At 44.0% G+C, this 19,449-nt stretch overlaps 2 protein-coding genes across 3 annotated transcripts in view; one reads left to right on the top strand and one right to left on the bottom strand.

Moving 5' to 3' along the window:
* Nucleotides 1-4,411, bottom strand: part of RSPRY1 (ring finger and SPRY domain containing 1) — a 35,814-nt gene extending 31,403 nt beyond the window's left edge. For both annotated transcript variants that reach the window (XM_014889038.2, XM_088172004.1), the window contains exon 1: nt 4,274-4,411. The gene's annotated coding sequence lies outside the window, so the exon portion shown is untranslated. The remainder of the gene's footprint in view (nt 1-4,273) is intronic.
* Nucleotides 4,412-4,541: 130 nt separating this feature from the next.
* PSME3IP1 (proteasome activator subunit 3 interacting protein 1) lies at nt 4,542-18,052 on the top strand. Its single transcript, XM_088172037.1, has 7 exons — nt 4,542-4,748; nt 7,832-7,977; nt 8,167-8,265; nt 10,069-10,195; nt 14,050-14,178; nt 16,137-16,201; nt 17,316-18,052. The coding sequence occupies exons 2-7, from the start codon at nt 7,848-7,850 to the stop codon at nt 17,531-17,533; spliced, it is 768 nt and encodes a 255-aa protein (XP_088028163.1). The 5' UTR covers nt 4,542-4,748; nt 7,832-7,847; the 3' UTR covers nt 17,534-18,052.
* Nucleotides 18,053-19,449: the final 1,397 nt, after the last annotated feature.

The following is a 19,449-nucleotide window of genomic DNA, read 5'->3' on the forward strand; positions in this document are numbered from 1 at the left end:
TTGCTGGATTTCCTTTTTTCAGTATGACTTTCCAGCATGTCCCACCGTCTGCAGGAAGGTATAACATACACATGAACAGTGCAGCCTCCTGGTCTGCAATTCACCAGCTGCCCTCTAACCTATGATTCAAGCTGTAATTGTAGCAGTTTGTGCACCTGCACTAAAGCCAGCAGTCCAAAACTCATGCCAACACTTGAGATCAAAATGTCCTCGACACTCATCTCATGCTTCTCACACCTAACAAAATTCCAAGATATTCAGAAACTTAAGAGCAAAAGCAAAGCATTTTCTATGGAAAAAAAAAAAGGCACCTTAGAAAGGGAGAAAAATTATTACAGTTGTGTTTCATATGCTCAGAAATCACTATTTCCCTGAGGGGAGAGAGATTTATTAGGAAAAGGATGGATTTCTTGTTACTGGTCATGGTAAGTCACTGAATTCCATCTAATAAACATGCATTAAAAACCAAGGAGCAGCACCTCATCCCAGACGTTGGACTGCCAGCTTTCCCTGCTGCAGGGGCAAACCCCACCAAGCACACACAGTTCCCACGGCAGAGCTGTGATTCCAAAGTACAAGTCTGGTCTCAGTAATGGCAGATGAAGGGCAGGTAATTACAAGCACTTCTGAAGAGGGATCGTGATGCATTGGTCAGTCACACAACCTCATGAGTCATGTGTGAACGTTTGACTTTTATTAGACCTCAGCAACATAATGAAGAATAGAAAAGGAAATAAAGATCATGCTGGCACTGCCAGCCACTGCCCTGCAATGCCAACTTTACAGTTACCACACACAGATCAGGAAAATAAAATACATCAGGACACAAGGCAATACAAAGTACACAAGATACCTGAAAGATGAGGAATCTCGGCATAAGAACACTGCCTGCACTGCTTCAAACAATGAATAAATTCAAAGTCTACTGACCAATCACAGGTTCAATAGAGGAAAAAAAAAACACACAAAAACCAGGCCGAAATGGTGAACACAACATACTGATAACTGAGCAGAACAGGACAATTATCACGACATTAGTTGGCCTTCAACTTACTACAAGGTGACAACATTTTAAGCTGCTACCTCTGTGTTGAGAGGGAAACCAGACAGTGCACATGATGAGCCTTGTTCCACTTTGTGAGGATATCACCACACAGCTACATGACAAACAGAGGACACTTCCAAACACAGCACAGTGCCAGGTAGGGGACATAATGATATGAAAGGAAATTTGAATGAAGAAGCCTAAACAGTTACAGGCCAGTAAGAGTTCTATGACAAGTCTCTGCCTTTATCACCAACTTTCTGCTTACACTAATAAGTATCTTCCTGTTATTCCTTAATTTTAACAAACAAGCAAAATCTTGAGAAAAATTGACTCTGATTCCACCTGATGGGCAGAATATGAGGGACGTCTTACTTTACAGGAGGGAAACAAAACATTTTAAGTGATCTATTTCAGTCCTATCCATTAGACTCATAGCAAATGAAATGCACTTCAAGCCAAGACCTCCTATGTGAAAACACTGATAATGTACCAAGGGAGAGCACTGCAGGGTTGTGCAGAAAATCATCATGTCCCTCTAAGAGGAAAAAAAAAAAGAACATTAAGGAAAACCACAGAATAATGTATCAGTGAGAGAACAAGAGAGCCACTGAGTGACCAAATTATGAGGCCACTCTATAGAGTAAAATACCACAGTGGTTACCACCAAGGGTTGCAGTGAAATTCCATGTATAGGAGACTGAAGGTAAATAAAAAGGAAAGTTAAAGACCTCAGGGAAACCAGTAAGCCCACCCTCCTGCAAACACACACTGGTATCACAGCTGATGATAAGAGGTGTGTGGACAAGCTGGATTAGGTCTATCAGCAATCTAAGAGTAGGTAAACAACCAAGACTAAGCTAATAAACAATCAGCATCAGCAAGAGTTATAACAAGAGTTGTGCAGAATGCAAAACACAGCACTAAAATACCCTGGAGGAGCTTCCTGCTCAAGTGATGGACAGGGAAAGCTGAAAACTTTCAGTTAGCAGGAACCTCAAGAGAATGTCTGGATGAAAAGGGAAGAGACAAGAAGCGATCACACAACTACAATTGTGCTTCACTCATCTGAAAAAGAACACACCACGGGAAATTCACAATCTGTTCAAGCAGACCTATAAATAGGAACAAACAGCAGAGATTGGGGCACAAAGCAATAACAGCAATGTCCTAAAGGGAGAGACAGAGGAATGGGTGCCAGGAGGAGAAAGGGCCTCTTTTGCTGAGTGGACTTGAGCAGAGAACAAAGACACAGGCAAAAGCGCTTATAGGAGAATGGGCCAGATTTAGATCAAAGAACAGATCAATTCTGTGCATTTGGATAAACGCAAAACAAAAACACATTTAACAGCACCACAGACTCTTAAAATAATATGACAAGTTTTGAGAATGCACAGTCGTCTGGAAATCCACGGTCAAATACAGGAGCAGGAGTGCAAGAGGAGGAGAGAAGCTAGGAAATATTTCAGGTGGCTCAAAGGTGATGAGAGCATTCACTGTTTAAAAATCTGTATAGTTTAACAAGAAAATAGCAAAAATTTTAATACCAGGAAGAAAACAAGGCAAAGTCACAGTACACAAGTGGATGTAGGTTTCCACATGACAATAATCTCATAGCAATGATGGATGTACAGAAAATTAGTAGAAAAGAAGAACTTAGCTGAGGAACCAGCATGAGAAAAGAAAACAACACCAATCAAATACATGCATTCAATGGAAGACAAAGGACAGAAAAACTAAAATCCTGAGGCAAAGCTAGTGCTAAGTAGGAAAAAAAACCCCTTATATTGAAGAAAACAAACACTGACACAGACATAAAATGAAAAAAAAAAATCACCAAACACACCAGCATTCAGAAAACGGAGCAAGCTGAATAAATTTAGGAGAGAAAAGGCAGCTCTTTTGTCTGTGTTTCTCCATGAACCAAAGTTTCACTGTGTCAGAAAAACTGATAACACTGGCTGAGCACCAAAATGAACTCTGGCCTGATGAGAATAGGAAATAACAAAACAGAAAATGAAGGGTAAGGTAACTACAGTCATCCTTGGGACCTACGTTAAAACTGTACCTAGAAGGGACCGTGCACCTACTGCATAGCAGAACATATAAAAAAAGGCAGTTCCTAAAAACAGGGGGCCAATGAAGGCCTGCGAGACAGAAACAGCGATCAGCAGGACAGAATGAAAGGGCTAAAAAGAGAAACTCATGCTCTATATGGGTAAATATAAGCCGTGAACAAATCCTGCTTTACAAGCACTGAAGTGGGAGAGCAGAAAAGAGCCGAGGTGTTACCGCACCCGTAGCGAAGGTGCCGCTGCCTAATCTATCGCTCAAGAAAGCAAAAAGAAAAAAAGATCCAGGTAAACGAGTGCATTTGGTGGCCCGCTCCACACCTTCACATCTCCTCTGCAAAGACAGAAAACTTGCTGTCGAGAAACACTTTCACACTGAGAGCAATAAAGTTTTCAGGATTCTGACTCCTCACATTCCTGTAACAACACTCAAGGGCTCAGCACCACTGTCGCGTTTCCGAGCTGCCACAGCAGCACGTCGGGGCTGCGATTCCGCGATTCGATGTCACTTTGCCCCTCGCACCCCAAACCCGCCGTAGCCAAGCCCTTGTTTTGCAAGTCATACGAGCCCCGGGAGCTCTCCCCGCACCGGGAGGCGCCGTTAGGAACTTCCAACCCCTCCCGGCCCCGAGCAGCGCCGGGCTCGGGGCTCGCCAAACCCTCCGTTCATTCACCTTTTGCCTCTTTCTTGAGCGAGCTCCCAGCTCCACACGCCAGCCCGGCTCTGCCCAGCTCCGGGGCCTCCGGGAGAGCTCAGCGAGCCCGCGGGCTGCACCTTGGCCACCCGCCTCTTCGCCCTGCTTGCCCTCCCCAGGATGGGAAGCACCAGTAGCCCCGGCGAGGCAGTCGGGGGGTACCTACAATCCCTGGGGCACCTGCATCAACCACCAGAGCCGACGGGACCCCGGGCCGCTGTCTGGGGCCGGGGGGCTGCGCCGGCCCGGCCCCCACCCCAACCGGGACCTGCGCCGGTGGCGCCTGGGGAGCGGAGGGCGGGGTGGGCTGAGCACGGTGCCTTTACTGATTAATGTACGGCCGGCAACGGGGCCACCAGCGCCCAGCCCGGCGCTGTCCCTTCCCTTCAACCCGATGCGCGCCCCATTCTACCCCAGCCCAGCAGCACCCGCCAGCCTGGGCCGCGCCCGCCCTGACTCACCTCAGCTCCGCGCAGCCTCGCCGGGAGCGCAGCGGGGCCGCCGCGGACCCCGCGCCCTCCGCCCCTGCCCAGCCCCGGCCCGGCGCTGCCGCCGCTCCTTTGTGCCGAAAGATGGAGGCGACTCACGGTGCGGCCCCGCCCCGGCCCAGGCCCCGCCCCGCCCGCGGCCGCGCCCCCCGCCGTCTCCCGGGCGACCCGCCCCGCCCGCGGCCGCGCCCCCGGCACCAGAGCTTTGCCCAATCGCGGCGCGGGGCCGCAGTGACGTCATCCCTCCGGCCAACCCCCGTCAGCTCCGCGCGCCGCTGTGCCTGCCGTAAGAGCGGCCGGGATTGGCTGCCGGGTGGGCGGGGCTGCCGAAGGAAGGGCTCGCTCGGTTGGCTGCGGCGGGCGGAAGGGGCGGGGCGGCCGGCGGAGAGGAGCGGGGTCAATGGCGACGCTGCGGGCCCTGCGGTGTCGCTCGCTGTGAGGGGCTGCGGTACGTGCCGGGGGCGGGCCCGGGGCGGTGGGGCCGGAGGAAGCGCCCGGGGGCGGGGATAGCGGCCGTGCTCGGGCCGCCGGGTCCTTCGGGTGCAGGGTGAAGGGGGCCGGGCCTGGGCCCCGCGCGGGCGGCGGGCCGGGGGCCGCTCCCGGGATGAGGGGCTGGAGGGAAGGTGGGGAGGGGAGGCGGCAGTGAGGACTCGGAGCAGATGGAGCCCCGCACCCCCGGGAGAGTTCCCCGCACTGAGCTCCGGGGACGCCGCAGGAAGCGGGGCCCGGGGGCGGGTTCGGGCTGGTGGGGAGCGATTCATCCCCTCCGTGTCCGGGGCGGCTCCAGGCTCGGCACGCAGAGCCTTGTCTGATGGGATGCGGGGTGCGCTGCCCGACCTGGATCAGTGGTGGGTTTATGGAATGGGTAGTTAAGTAGTCTTTGTTATTTAATGAGGGCCGAATGTGTTGGAAGGTGCACTCGGGTGCCCAACACACCGTCACTGCTCTACATCTGTTCCAGCCTAAGTGGTGTCACGGGTTATGAAGTTTGTGAGTTTTTTTGATCCTAGGCCTGTTACCATCTGGTATTATAAAAACCTGCAACAACTATGACAAACCTTTGTCATTTGCAGTGACAGCATAGCCTTACAATACAGTCACCAGATGCAAACATAGATAAATAGGGAGAAGTTGCCAAGTGTATGTTTTTTGTAGGGTCTGGTTTGTGTGTGTTTGCTTCAGATGGGAGAGGGCAAAGAATACAGCAAGATTAGCAAACTTTTTAAGTCCAAATGAACTTTAATCTGATGCTGCTTGATGGGGTTTCTTCTCCCTACATCTTTTTTTCCTCAAGATGGGGTTGTCAGTATCAGAGACCAGTTTTCAGGATGGTGTTGAAAACACCTTTGCTGCATCTCAGACCATAGCTAAACCTTAATCCACTTCATGTATCTTAAAATATATTGTCTGACTGACCCAGGTGGTTTGCTGCTGAAGGCTTTAAGTCCCCAGAGGATACTGTGTTCTTGCAGAATCCCTCTCTCTCAGTTTGCTTTTATTACTTTCTGTCAGCATTATATTGGAACATTTTGTTTCCTCTCTAAATATGTAGGTTGAGATGATACAAGTGGAGGAACAAATTATGTTGTTTATGCTGCATTTGGATAAGAAAGCTGGCCATGTGATCAGGACCTGTATTCAGCAGTGAGATTCAATTTTTATCTCCTCTGTAGCTTTCCAGCTTGAACCACCTTCAGAAATTACACTCAAAGAGCAAGTGTTCCACACTTTCTGGAAAGTGGACTTGTCTTAGGGTGGATATTTTTATTAGATATTAAAAAAGATAGAAAAGTTAAAAAGAGAAAGTCTACAGCCCTGGATCTGTCCTTCCAGTCCCCAGCTCTTAAGAGAATTCTTTTGTCTTAACTTTTGTTATCAATACTAACCTTAAGAATGCATCCTGCTACAACAAATATTTGTCCAGTGCTCTAACCTGAATTTCTCCTGAGGCATCAATTTTTCCTTTTTTGTTTCAAGCAATACCTCACAAAAGTATCAATTTTTGTGAGGATTTCAGGACTTCCTGCAGGACTGATTCCTTGTGGCATGGAGGAAGGATGATAAACAGGTTTCTTCCCTTATTTGGGTTACTGCATCCCTTCCTCCTTGGAAGACTAATGTTCTGTGATCTCTATTGTGCTGAAATGCAGACAGGGTGAGATCCCAAATGAATAGTACTTGGCAGAACTGTGAGCAGTCATCTGCAGTCCTTAACTTGCTGCAGTTGTACCAAGGAGATAATTAAGTAGGAAAAAGTTATATTTGCATGTCTTTAAATGAACAGTTCTGTGTGTTGGAGATTTTTGTTTGTTTGTTTGGAGGGTTTTTTTTGGTTTTGTTGTTGTCTTTATGTTTTGTTTTGGTTTTTTGTTTATGTTGTACTTCTCTGTACAGTTTTGATGTACAGGCTTGAAACAAAAACAGGCATTAGGGCTTCATTGTGTAGCATGGAGCTGGCAGAATAATTTTGAAAGGAGACACCTAGGACTTACAGAATCAGTTTGCTTCATCTTGGGCTTACAGGTGTCAAGAAACAGTTTCCTTGTTAGCTTGAACTACTTGGAGCATCTCCACCCTGCACCTGGTACTGAAATTTTGAAGCAGAGAGTGGCTGCACTGTGTGGGAAGGGGCTGTGCTCTCTCCAGGGGAAGTGCTGCTCATTTTCTAACCCCAGCTCTGTTTTAGCCATGGGGAATTCCCTCTCTCACTCATCTGTTGACCTCCCAGCCAGGTCCCCCCAGTTTCTATACCAGGCACAGTGTTCTGTGGTCATGATTCTATGGAATATCCCTTCGGTGAGTTCAAGACAGCCAGGACTGTCCTGGTCACTTTCTCTCACAGCTTCTTGTGTAGCTCCTCAGTGGCAGAGCCTGAGACACTGAGGACTTAGGCTAGACTTGACTTAGGCAAAAACTGCAAGAGTGTTATCAATGTTATTGTCACACCAAACCCAAACCACACAGCTGTACCACTTACTAAGAAGTTTGGCTCTGTCCCAGCCAAAACCAGAACAGTTGCTAATTTCTGAACTCTCACTGTTAATCAGTTCTAAATACATGCATTCAACAACTGAAAACAGACAAGCTTTCTCAAATTTTCATAGGTTGGGCAAAAAGAACTTGGGATTTGATGTTTTGCCATCGCTTTATCTCTGTTCAGAACAGACGTGGAGGAACAGATATAAAAGGATGAGAGTGTAGGTGAGGGTGTTTAATTTTACTTTTGAAAAATATTTATTTAAGCAAAGTAAATCCATTAAAACATGACTTTCAGAAAAACAGCCTGAGGCAGACAACTAGCAGGAAAGATATAATTATGAAAAAAGAGTAGAGAAGGAGTAATAGATGCTTATTATTCTTAGCAGTTATGCAGTGAGTTTGTGTCTCAGCCAGTGCTTACTATGCAGCATTTTTTAGAGAACTGAAGTTATTGTAAGGGCAGCAGGTCTGTTTTTCAGGATATTTAATAATGTTTCACTCACTGAAAAGCATAATCAGACTCCTGATGTTTTTTGCCTGCTGTGCTTTTAGGGGACACTATTCCACAATGGATGGGGGAGATGGAACTGCTGACCTCGTGATTAACAAGAGGTTTGTGTCTGAAGCAGAGCTAGAGGAGAGACGAAAGAGAAGACAAGAGGAATGGGAAAAGGTCCGGAAACCTGAGGACCCAAAAGGTATGGGCTAGGTGTTAGTAATTACAGGAAAAAGATCTGAGAATTTTTCACTTTTGTGCAAAATAGAAATAAAAAGTAATGGCTTTTTATATTCTATAATTTAAAAGGTTTTTACATGAGTGAACTGAGAACTGTTGGTGGTTTAGTGTTTCTAACACATGGTCTCCCTTCCTGATTTGTTCCTTTCAGAATGCCCAGAGGAGGCATATGACCCACGGTCCTTGTATGAAAGGCTCCAGGAACAGAGAGAAAAGAAGCAGCAGGAGTTTGAGGAGCAATTTAAATTCAGTAAGCACCAGCAGCAAACTGCATGTGTTGTATGGAACAGCTGTGCACAACTTCTGAGTAAAGGACATATCTGTGTGTCTTGTCTCCCTCTCTGAGAGGGAAACAAAGGCTTCAGGAGAGTATTATTGAAATCCTGGATTTTTAAAGGAACACCTTCTGGACACTGAGGCAGCACTGCACACGTGTGAAACTCAAAAAGTGTTTGTAGTTATCAATCTGCATGCCTGTAAAGTGTTGAATACTGAGCTTATATTGCATATAAAGTAAAAAACAACAAAAACCCAAACAGACTTGATAGCAATCAAATGAAAAAGTGGAAATGTATTGTGGTTTTGTGACTTGTGAACTCATGCTTTAATACATGCTTGAATCAATTAAAGTCCTCCTAGAGCAGCTATTACATTTCCAAGCCATTATTATTGGGCTGAAAGTGATTTGAGAGTTAAGATTACGATTTAGAAGAAGTACATTTACATGTTTTGATTCTTCAAAAGTAGATGTTTGACTCTTCTAATGAAATGGGAACCTAATTTATATTGATGTTTGAATTTCTGGTTTTATAGAAATGCCCTTTGATAAGTGGCAAGTACAGATAGCAGCATTAATGCATGAAAGTCTCCAGCTGGACCTACAGGATTCTTTCCACCTAGAGAGTTTCCAGTAAACTTCAGTAAATTTTTGATCCCAGTCATTTTTGGTAATATGACTAAGCAATTCTTCCCCAAGGAGCCACCCAAAAATTGACTGCTGTCAGCCTGAGTGGAAAGGGCTTCTAATCACTGTCTAAATGAATAGTTTTTCTTGCCCAGTTATATTAGATCTGCAACACCCTTTGGTAATCCAAGTACTGGAATGGAAAGTAGTCCTGAGAAGCAAACCCACTTCTGCTTTTAAGGCAACCACAGCAGAATATCAGATACCAGCTAACCTGGAGAACAAAACCTGCTGCAGAGTGCCTGGGAGGGAACCTCAATAAAACCTCAGCTCAAAGGACCTCAGTGGCTGCTCCTTTTACTTTGCAGATGAGGCAGGCAGAAAATGAAATTAATTCATGTCACTTGCTTCAAAAAATGTCCCACATTTCACTACTTTTGCTCTCTGAAGGGGCCCTCAGCAGTAGCAGTGAGTGCTACAAGTTACTGTTTAAAGATTTATGAATGAGCTCTGCATGAGTTGGAAGAAGCAGGGATTGGCTTTTATAAAGTAACCTCAACTAATAATTGATTTCTGTCAGACACAAGCTTGCCAATTATCAATATAAATGGATTCCTAGTTTGCCCTTAAAGTGATTAGGGCTTGCCTGTTTGGGTGAAGATTAAAAATATGATGACTTCATATAAAAGCCTAAAAATCTTCATATAGAATTAAACTTTAATGAAGACTAAAGGTGATGTTTGGGCTAAGATCCCTGATCATGACTACAAACAGCAAGATTTGGTCTTTCTAAATCATACTGTTTATTGTCATTCTAATTAAATCATTTGCTCAAGAGGCACAGAACTTTTTCCGAACACGAAATAAAAACTTCCTGCTCCACTAGCATGTACTTTCCTTAAAGTAGGGTAGCATGTTTAGAAAGAATTTGTTTTTATTTGGAAATTAGGAGTTGTCTAGCTTCTATTTTTTAAGAAAATTTGAACAGGTATTAAAAACTAAGTAGGTTGGAATAATTTGTTCTAAGAATATGTACTTCCTCCTTTGAGGGAAGTAGTGTGGTTTTTTAAGTTATTGGTTGGTTTAAGAACATTCAGAGGAGACAGATTTGGCGTCTGAAACCAACAAATTTCTTCTTTCTTTATTCAGAAAATATGGTAAGAGGCTTAGATGAAGATGAGACACATTTCCTTGATGAGGTTTCTCGGCAGCAAGAGCTACTAGAAAAGCAACGAAGGGAAGAAGAGCTGAAAGAGCTAAATGAATACAGAATATCCTTTGCACTAAAATGGCTGGTGGTTACCTAGAGGAGGGTAAGAGTGGGCTGCAGTTTGTTCTGTCAGTTGACATTCTTTTTATAAAACTGCTTTTTACAAAAGGTGTATAGTGATACATTTTCAAAGTTTGTTGATTTCATTGTAACTTTGATAGACCACTGCAATGTTTGATGTTCTCCCCTCAACTCCCATTTCTTTAATACTTCTTTTCTTCCCCCCTCTTCATTGTTTTGGGGTTTGGTTGTGGTTTGGTTTTTTTTTTCTGTTATTGAGATCATGGAATGCCATCACTAAAAAGAGAAAAAGAACATAAAGAAAAACCAGTCTACTATTTCTAATCTTATGCTTTTGTCTTCTTATGGAAAATTATGTGTGGTTTTTTTTTTAACTGCCTGGTTTTAACATACCTGTTTGAAATAAGGTGTGGATTGCTCTCTCTCACTCTTCTTGGGGTATTAGATACTTTCTCCCTTGCTGATACCTGCAGGATGAGAAATTAAATGCATCTGTGCAGATGTGCTGACTTTCTGCTGGCATGGAGTCTCAGCTCCTTTGAGTAATACACACTTGTAGGCAGGACTAAGAGCAGGACAGTTTGGCTTTGCTGTTAAATGCCTAATTTTCTTGTAGATATGCTAGAAAATCATATAGGATACTTTTCCTCTCTAATTAGTGCCAGTCAGGGGAGGTTGGAATGATTTGAGAATTTCTGTGTTAAGCAAAATGTTGCTTTTTTGAGTTTTACTGAACCTATGCAGAATCTGATGGTTTCCTTGTCTCCACTGCTTTTGTGTTATGGGTGAACAAAACACAGATTCTCAGGGAAGCTTTACTATAAATGAAAGAGCTTGTTAACACAAGGAGATGACCTAAACCAGTCAGCAAATCAAATTGAATAGTGCTGATACTACAAAGTTTGGTCTTACCTTGTGTTAATCAATGATTTACAATTTGGTTTGAGTGTCCTGTGAAGAGCATCTCAATTAGCTCAGGAATATGTTTATGAAAAAGCAATCCTGATGCATTTTTTTAAACTTCAGAAATAAGCTGCAGTTAGCTGATGGATTTGGAGTATTTTCTTGATTTGCTGGGTCTAATCTTGGGGTACTCATGGGACAGATTTCGTTTCGGGGCTGGCTGAACCAGGGCTGTGCAGTGGGAGCAGCTGGCAGCTCTCGTTAAGTCACGTACATCTGGGGTGAACCATAGCAGCCCTGAGGGAATCTTGAGTTGCCTTGAATTAGCCACATAACACACAGATCCCTGAACAGCCTGATCAAGTTGTACAAGCCATCTTACCTCAGTCTTTGCAATCTTAGTAATGTTGGTGGCTCTGAAGTCTTGCTGTAAAAATTAAACTGTAGAACTTACTGCTGATGGGGTGGAGGAAGGGAGAATGTTTTACAGTTAGCTCATCTCATGAAAAAATCACAAGTATTGCCCATTTAATTTCCTTTTTTAAAATTCTTTTTATTTAACCATAATATTTCAAGCAACCTCAGAGCAAAATGACTCGTGTTTGAAATTTTTGGCAGTGTTCTGAAATGCAAAAGTGTTTTTTGCTTCTTCAGGTTGTTACTGATGGTTTGTCACTGCAGTGACAAAAACCACTGTGCTGCATTTATTGCTACTGTTTAAGTGCTCTTCCAAATTAATAAGAAGATTGTCAACACAATGGATTTCATTACTTACTCTTTTTCCTGGTATAGCATCTAATTTAAGCTACCCAGAGGCATTAATTTCATGATAAAAACTGCATCAATATTCAAGTACAGAGAGGTTTTTTTTCCCTTAATTTTTCAGGTTGAACAATCACAAAATTATACATCTTCAGGATAAATATGCCTTGGAGTATTTTAATGTACACTTGAGCATAAGAAATTCATATGCATGGATGAATAGGAATTTTTCTTTCTCCTGCATGAACAGCAAGATTTGTTTGTTCCTTACCCTATCCAGACCCCCCCCTGTTCAGATAAAGATTTACAAATATTTTTTAAGCCATTTCCAGTAACTATTTAAGAACTACAGCATCTTGTCTTCACTGCTATCTAAATGTAGGAACAGTCCCCCTCCAAGAAGCTGGCTTTACTGAAGGACAGCTTGTTTAGTGCAGTTGATATTTAAGATTGAGAAGTTTGTTTCTAATGTTGTCTTCCTGAGAGGGAGCACTTCTTGGCTGGGTATAGCATTACATTTGCTAATGACAGCAGGATGTATAAAATACCTACTAAAAATGTGCTGTGCCTTTCTTGTTGAGGAGTTTTAGGAGAATGTCATCCTGGATGGAAGCTAAAAGCCTGTAATTTGGTATATTTTAAAAGAAAAGCCTTTGAGTTCCTCAGCCAGGCTCAGAATATAATAAGGTAAAGGACCTAAATGTGGCAGTTGAGCGCTGCAGTGTGTGGAAGAATTGTGTGGCAGCATCAAATCAAGTTCGGCACAAGGAGCTTTCAGGTGACTTCAGACAGCCACAGGATGGCACTCCTGTGCCATCTCAAAAATAGATAAAATTGAACAATGGTTTGGGCTGAGAAGACTTGGTTAAAGTAAGGAACAGTCTGGGTTATTGCTGTATCCTTAGGAAAATCAAATAATAAATGGCATCTGAACATTTCTGTTGTAAAGTGATTGGAGACTGAGTGTCACTTCAAAGCAGAGTTTTTGGTTTTCAGATGTTCAGTGGGGGGAAAAAAGCTATATGAGCCATCAACGTGCAATTCACTATCCAATATATGCCTGCAGTGACTGGGGCACCTGTGAAACTCCAGCTTGTGGAATTGTAGTTGGAGGAGAAACTGTTAGAACACTAGATTTGAGTTTATAAACATGTTTTTCAACCAGGTTGATTTGCCTTTGCTTGTGCAGTTAAAATTTTTGCTGAATTTTGTGTGACTCTCCTGGCACTTCATCTACAAACAGGATCAGACAGATTTTTTGACAGATTTCTCTTCATCACACAAGGAGACGTGTTCAGTGTGTGCAAAGTGTCCCCTAACAAACAGGCCCAGCTCCTTCTTATCCCATCTGAGTAGCTGCTTAAGCTTCTCCACTTCATTATAGGTTTCAGCTGCATTCCACCTTGCTAACACTGTTTTAATCTACTTAACTTTTCTGAGCAGTTGCAGTCTTTTTTTGGGTGAATCTTGGACCACAGTTCCCCTTAATCAATGTCTCCTTTCTCTTGAGATTGGTGCTGAGACCAGCAGTAGAAGCACTATGGACCTTACAGAGAGATGAGCTGATAAGGTAGAATGCTAAAGAACAAACACAAAAAATGGAACTGTTCTGTCTTGGTAGGCTGAAATCTGCTGTACTCAGCAAAAAGAGGGTTTGAGGAGTGGAAGTGAGTGCATGTATTGCTACTTAGCTTTTCTGGTAAGGATTGGAGAGTGGAGCAGCAAATTTGAATTACCAATGTGTTGATCCCCATAGTAGGGGAAGTACTGCATTGCTTGTTTGGTTTGGTTTGGTTTGGTTTGGTCCAGCTTCACCTTTTTGCTTTTTTAAGGCCTTTAGGAAAAGGCAGGATTGTAGATATGCTCATGGGTGCTGGGTGTTTTGTGTTACACCTTTCTGGCTTCACAACAGGAGCTCCCAGGCTGCTGCCTGGACATCTTCACATGGAGGGCTGGTCCTGATACCTGAGAGAGCTCTGACTCCAGAGGGCGAAGTATCTTCTCTTTTGGCTGAGGCAACCAGCTCAGTGTCATTACAAATAAGTTTATTTTGATAGAATATGTGAATGAACTTCGGTCGCTGCTGTCAGCAGAGCTGGCTAAATATATCAGGAAGGAAATGTCTGTTCTCCCCCTTCCTTCCCAGTTGATCCTTAACCCTTAATTCACAGCACTCTCGCTAAAGTGGGAGTCAGTATGGACCCAAAGAAGGAAACTGAGAAGAAATTGCCCATGAAGTCAGTGGAAAACAAGAACAAATTTTCTCAGGCAAAGCTGTTGGCAGGAGCTGTGAAACACAGAAGGTTAGTTTCACACCTCTATAAATTCATGAGGAACGGAACCCAGTTAGCAGTGTAAAGGGAGACAGGCCAAAACTGCCTCCAGAGAGTGAGGTGTAAACCTTAGCCCTAAAGAAAAAAGGGGGAAGGTATAAGAAAAGACCAGTCTTGTTGCTATAGGCTCTCACAAACTGTGGGGAAAAACATGAAGCAAATCAAATAGATAAGTGTGTGTAAAGCAAGTGGGTAGGATCTTCATTTTAGAGTGCCAAGCTTGGGCAATCCTGCTTGGGGTTCGAGGAAATCTGTTTTATGTCTCTGTTTGTAGATACCAGTGTCACCTCAGGAATGGAATTTCATTCAGGTTGCCTAATTTATCAGCCAATTTTACCTGTGTTTAAAATGGATTGTTTTAATTGCTGCTGAGGACAGCATGGGGGAAACAAGGTTACAAGAGAGGAGCTTTGTGTACCAGTTTGGTCCTGAGGATATCAGAGAAACTTCCTGTGTTCTCAGTGATTTGCACTGATACATCAACACCCTTTCCATCCCAGAGAGGTGACAACTGCGTCTGTGATGTGTTTGCTGCTTTGATCTTGGCCTGCAAACACAGCTGCTTGTGTGCTACAGGTTATGGAGAAACCAGGTGTGTGGGACCAGACTTATTTCCCACAAATGGATCATCCAATACTTAAGATGATTACTGACATCTCAAAATTCACTGTGTTCAAATCGTCTCAGAGAATGCGAGATTATTTTAGAAGCTTATCTTGTAGGGTGATGTTTAGCTCCCAGCACAGCAGTTAATTGCATGTCTGAAAACTGAAGTAAGCACTTCCACCACCTAATGTCTGTGGGGTTGGGTAATAGTTTGGGTTTTGGGAAGGCAGAAAAGAAAAACCCTGAGCTGATAACAAGCAGCCAATAATGTTGTTTTTGTCTTGTAACTAATAGTACTTAACTCAGTAGGATGTAGAAAAGGAGCTGGCATGTGCTTAATGGTACTTCTAAAGTCTGCAGATGGCTTCTGTATAAAGAGAGCATCTTAACTGACATGTCAGTGCCATTGCAGACTTGCTTTGCAGTCTTCTATTTTTGCCATCTTATATTTTATTGCAAAGTGGTCCAGAGCAAGTGTAGTGTGAGCTCAACATCTGCTCCCTGAGCTTTGTAATTTCCTGTAAAGGATGTATTACTATTAAAAGCTCTCTGCACAAAATAACCTTTCATCTGTACTGCATGTTCTGATAGGGACCAAAAAGAGTTAATGCATAATAATGCTCATGCTTCATCAGTTCATCACTGCTGAATCTGGAAAGCATTTGTTTATGTGGATGCCTCAGAATTGGGAGCATGCATGGAGGGGGAAATGTGAGCAGTGACAGTGGAGAGCTATGGAAGCTCTGGAGAGCCAGAAGTCCAAGTCATGCTCCTTACTCCCAATGCCACTTTGGACCCAGAAAGGACCTTTCTGGACACTGCAGCTCTGTGAATTGCTGTAAGACTGTCTGGGCTTGCTGGGTGCAAGATTTCCAAATGTTTTAGGATTTCCAGATGCTTGAAGGAGGGGAAGGAAGCCCTGCAAGGGAAAAGCCGTGGATTATTGGCACCAGCAAGCTTGGTAATCATCCACATGTGCAAGGCTGTGGTCATGTGGGTATCTGAAGCTCAGGTAGTCATTCCCTGTCTCCTGTATCCTGCTGAATAGGCAGCTCTAGGTTGCTGTGTAAGGGGTTTGACTTGAACTTTAAGAGGTGTGTTCCTTTCCCAGGTTAACAAGTGATTCTTGCAGGTGTTGAAGCTTCCTTGGATCCTGAATGTTCCCCAAGGAGCCTTAGCTAATGGCAGTTGGAAGTGGTGATGGTCGTCACGGGACCCTGCTGGCTTTTGCTGTAGCTTTTGAGGCAAAGATGTAGCAATGATTTCACAGTGATTAAGTGGTTGCTTATGAAGAACAAGACTCTTTCTCATTTTTTCCACAGTTCAGATAGTGGTAACAGTGTGAAGAGGTTGAAACTAGACACTGACCACGACGAAAAGAATCAAGGTATGTCCTAACTGCTGCATGTGAGAAGCTGTGTGTCTGTCACTGACCAGCAACTGAGTTCGGGTTAAATCTCATAGAGGCTTTGCTTTTGTGTTCCTTCACTGGGCAAAACAGCATGGTCTTTGGTTGGCACATTCTCTTTTAAAGCAGTAGAAATGGTAAGTGTGGGTGCTGACAGCCTTCATGGAAAACAGAGCTGCAGGGAATCTCTGCAGGTTATCAAGATGTCCCCTGCCCAAACCAGTCCTGACAGATGTTTGTCTAAGGAGCTCTTAAGTCTCCACACACAGAGACTGCCTTCCTTCAAGAAGTTTATTAATCTGAAAGAGTTTAACCTGATAACTAATGGAATTGTCCTTAGGTGCATTTCAAGCCTAATGCTTGTTCTGTGGGCAGGAGACATGGAGAACAGATCATTCCCTTCCTCTTCACAGCAGCATTGCATGGTATTTGTATACATCCACTTCAGCTTTATGCTCTGAGGTGATTCAGTCCATCCTGAAATCAATTTGTTTCAGAAAATTGTGGGGAACTAGAAGAAAAATTAAGTTGTGTTAAAGCTTTAGCTGTCAGGGCTGCAATTGACTTGCTGTCAAGATACTCTGACACAAATCGGGCGAGCTGCAGTTGTGTAACGACAACCCAAGGCGCTTCCTGAATCTCCTTCTGTTCAGTAAACTTTCAGAACAGCAGAAATAATTAATTAGCCATGGAAGATGGGTGATGTTGACTAGCAGAATGATGGAATAAAACTTTTTCTCAACTATGCTGTTATATTGCAAAAAAAATACTCAATTACTCAAAGCAGAAACATTTATTTAGTGGGTTTGGTACATGACAAGCATCAAACTGACAACTTTAGAATAAAAAATCTGTAATGCCAGCATAGAGCTGGGCTTAAACTAGTGATAGAAGAAAAAAATCCCCTGAGGTAGCAAGTCTTCCCTGTCAGAATAGCTTTATTACAGCATAAAGCTGCCTTATGCTTTAATTAAATGCTGAAATCATCTGCTGCTTATGTGGCAAAAGCAGGTGAGTGACACGTGGCAGTTCCTGGGCTGATTGAAAGCCTCTTCCTGCACTCCAGTTTTTGACAGAGGTTTGTCTCTTCCAGAAAAACCCTCCTGTGTTCCTCTGGGGAGCAGCTCAGTGGGAGGCTCCACAGTGCACTGTCCCTCAGCAGCCGTGTGCATTGGGATCCTGCCTGGCCTGGGCGCCTACTCGGGGAGCAGCGACTCGGAGTCCAGCTCGGACAGCGAAGGCACCATCAATTCCACTGGCAAAATTGTCTCTTCTGTCTTTCGTGGCAACAGTTTCTTTGATGGTCCATAACAAAATCCCTCCGTGAGTAATGTAGTGCAGAATATCTTCCAAAGCTCTGATGGATGCTTGTTGCATCCTTCTGCCCCAAATATAATCTTTCTAGCTAACTTCTCAACTGTAATACACTCAGATACTCCTAAAGTAACTCATTATTCCCCACCCCCCAACTTTCCATTTCTGGGGTGCATTTCTGAGCCTGGAAGAAAAGCTGCTATCCTAAAGCAGAAGGCACTCCTAACCGTGTCACAAAGGTCTGAGGGTATGGAGGAGAGAGCTTTATCTTTTACAATTCTTATGGAAAGAATTATGTTGATTTAAGAAGTTTATACAAGACTTACAGGCAAAAAATAATCACTTGAAGCAGTGAAGTCTTGTAGAAGCAGCCATGTGTTCTGTTTTAAAATGTCATTTTTATTCTGTATTTGAAAAATGGGGGCAGAACCAAATTTGAGCAGATGGTGAAGTGTAGATTGCCATGACACTGTAAAGAAGTTTTAGTGTTACATGATTAAAGACGTTCTGAATGCATTTTTTTATCTCTGCCTGTGCCATTCATAATTGTTCTCATTCCATTAATCAATTTCTGCTCTACCCAACCAGCCCTTCACTCAAACCACCATCCACAAGAGATGTAGGTCAGTTTCCCACAAAAGCAGAGGTGCTGGTGGAAAACTTGGTCTGGGTGAGTTCACAGGAGCTGCAGTTGGCTTTTCTGCTCAAAGGCTGTTGCACCAGCACTGGGACTTGACAAGTCATGCAGCTTTTCAGCAGCAGTGTCCTGAAGGGCATAAATCCGGAGCAGGTGGGACTCCCCTGTTCAGCCAAACTCCTTTGTACAGAGGCTGGAGAATTCCAGAAGTAGGGCTGAGGGCCCATCCTTTTAATGTCATTGTGCTGATGGGAGTTTGGAGAGTTGGAAGAGCTCAGCTGGGCTGCTCAGGGGTGGAAGTGTCTTTGTGCAGTCCTGCTCTGTGTACTACCCTTGTGAGATAGCAGCTGGTCAGCGTGTGCCAAAGGGCACTTACCTGGAGGTGACACTGAGGGACTTGTGAGGGAGCAGCTGGGCTAAAAGCACAGAAAACAAGGCCTGTAATGGATTCATGCCTTAGCTTGAGTGTTGAATTTTCCAAAGGAAATGGGGAGAGCTGTTCTCACAATGAAGCTATCCTTAGGCAAATACCCTTTCTGTTTGCACAGCCCTGTCCCACAGTCAGATCCTTACAAACACACTGCAATTCCTCCCCTGTTCTGGGCTGCCTGGCACCTCCTGTGTTTGCTCCAGAGTTGCTCCTGCCTCTTTAGCTACTGTAATTATGGCACTTTCAGGTGGAAAATAAGTAGCAGCCTCCCTAATGCTTTGCTTTTCATGACTTTCATCTTACTGAGCTATGGAATGAAATGGAAGTGGTGCACAAAAAAAAAAAAAAAAGGATTTTTTTTATTAAAGTTGCTTGGGCAAGAGCCTCAAGGAGTTGGTGTAAGAGCTGCTGATGTTCTTCCCTGGCATTAAACTAGATCAATAATCTGACTGTAGAGTCAGAACAGCCTGGCCCAGCTGTCAGCATGCTGGGTCCATTTTCCTAGGTGGTATCTTGCACAGCTGCAGTCAAAATGCCTGATTTAGACAGAAATTTATAGTGGGAGTTTCCAGCCAATTGTGGCAAATACAGTGGTGGGCTGCAGCTGAGATGGTGTGTATATTATGGTGTGTATATGGGGCTATGCAAGGCCAGGAGGAGACATAATCCAGGAAAAGCAGATGTGAGGGCCCTCTGCCTTTCTCCTGTTCCTAGAAGAATGGAATAGGACACTTGGGGAATGCCTTTGAGTCTGAGTCAGCTCTGCTGTTCTCAGGGCCTAGCCTGTGTAAACAAACTGCAGAACTGTTCCAGCTCCTCACTCCATCCCTTGGTCCCATTTACCTT

The sequence above is a fragment of the Sturnus vulgaris genome, chromosome 12 (genome assembly GCF_052056855.1).
Source record: "Sturnus vulgaris isolate bStuVul1 chromosome 12, bStuVul1.hap1, whole genome shotgun sequence".
NCBI lineage: Eukaryota > Metazoa > Chordata > Aves > Passeriformes > Sturnidae > Sturnus > Sturnus vulgaris.

Coding starts and splice junctions, on each gene's coding strand:
- PSME3IP1 (XM_088172037.1), top strand. CDS start 7,848: ATGGATGGGGGAGATGGAACTGCTGACCTCGTGATTAACAAGAGGTTT. Junction 8,266..10,068: donor TGAGGAGCAATTTAAATTCA/GTAAGCACCAGC, acceptor TTCTTTATTCAG/AAAATATGGTAAGAGGCTTA. Junction 10,196..14,049: donor CTAAATGAATACAGAATATC/CTTTGCACTAAA, acceptor AATTCACAGCAC/TCTCGCTAAAGTGGGAGTCA.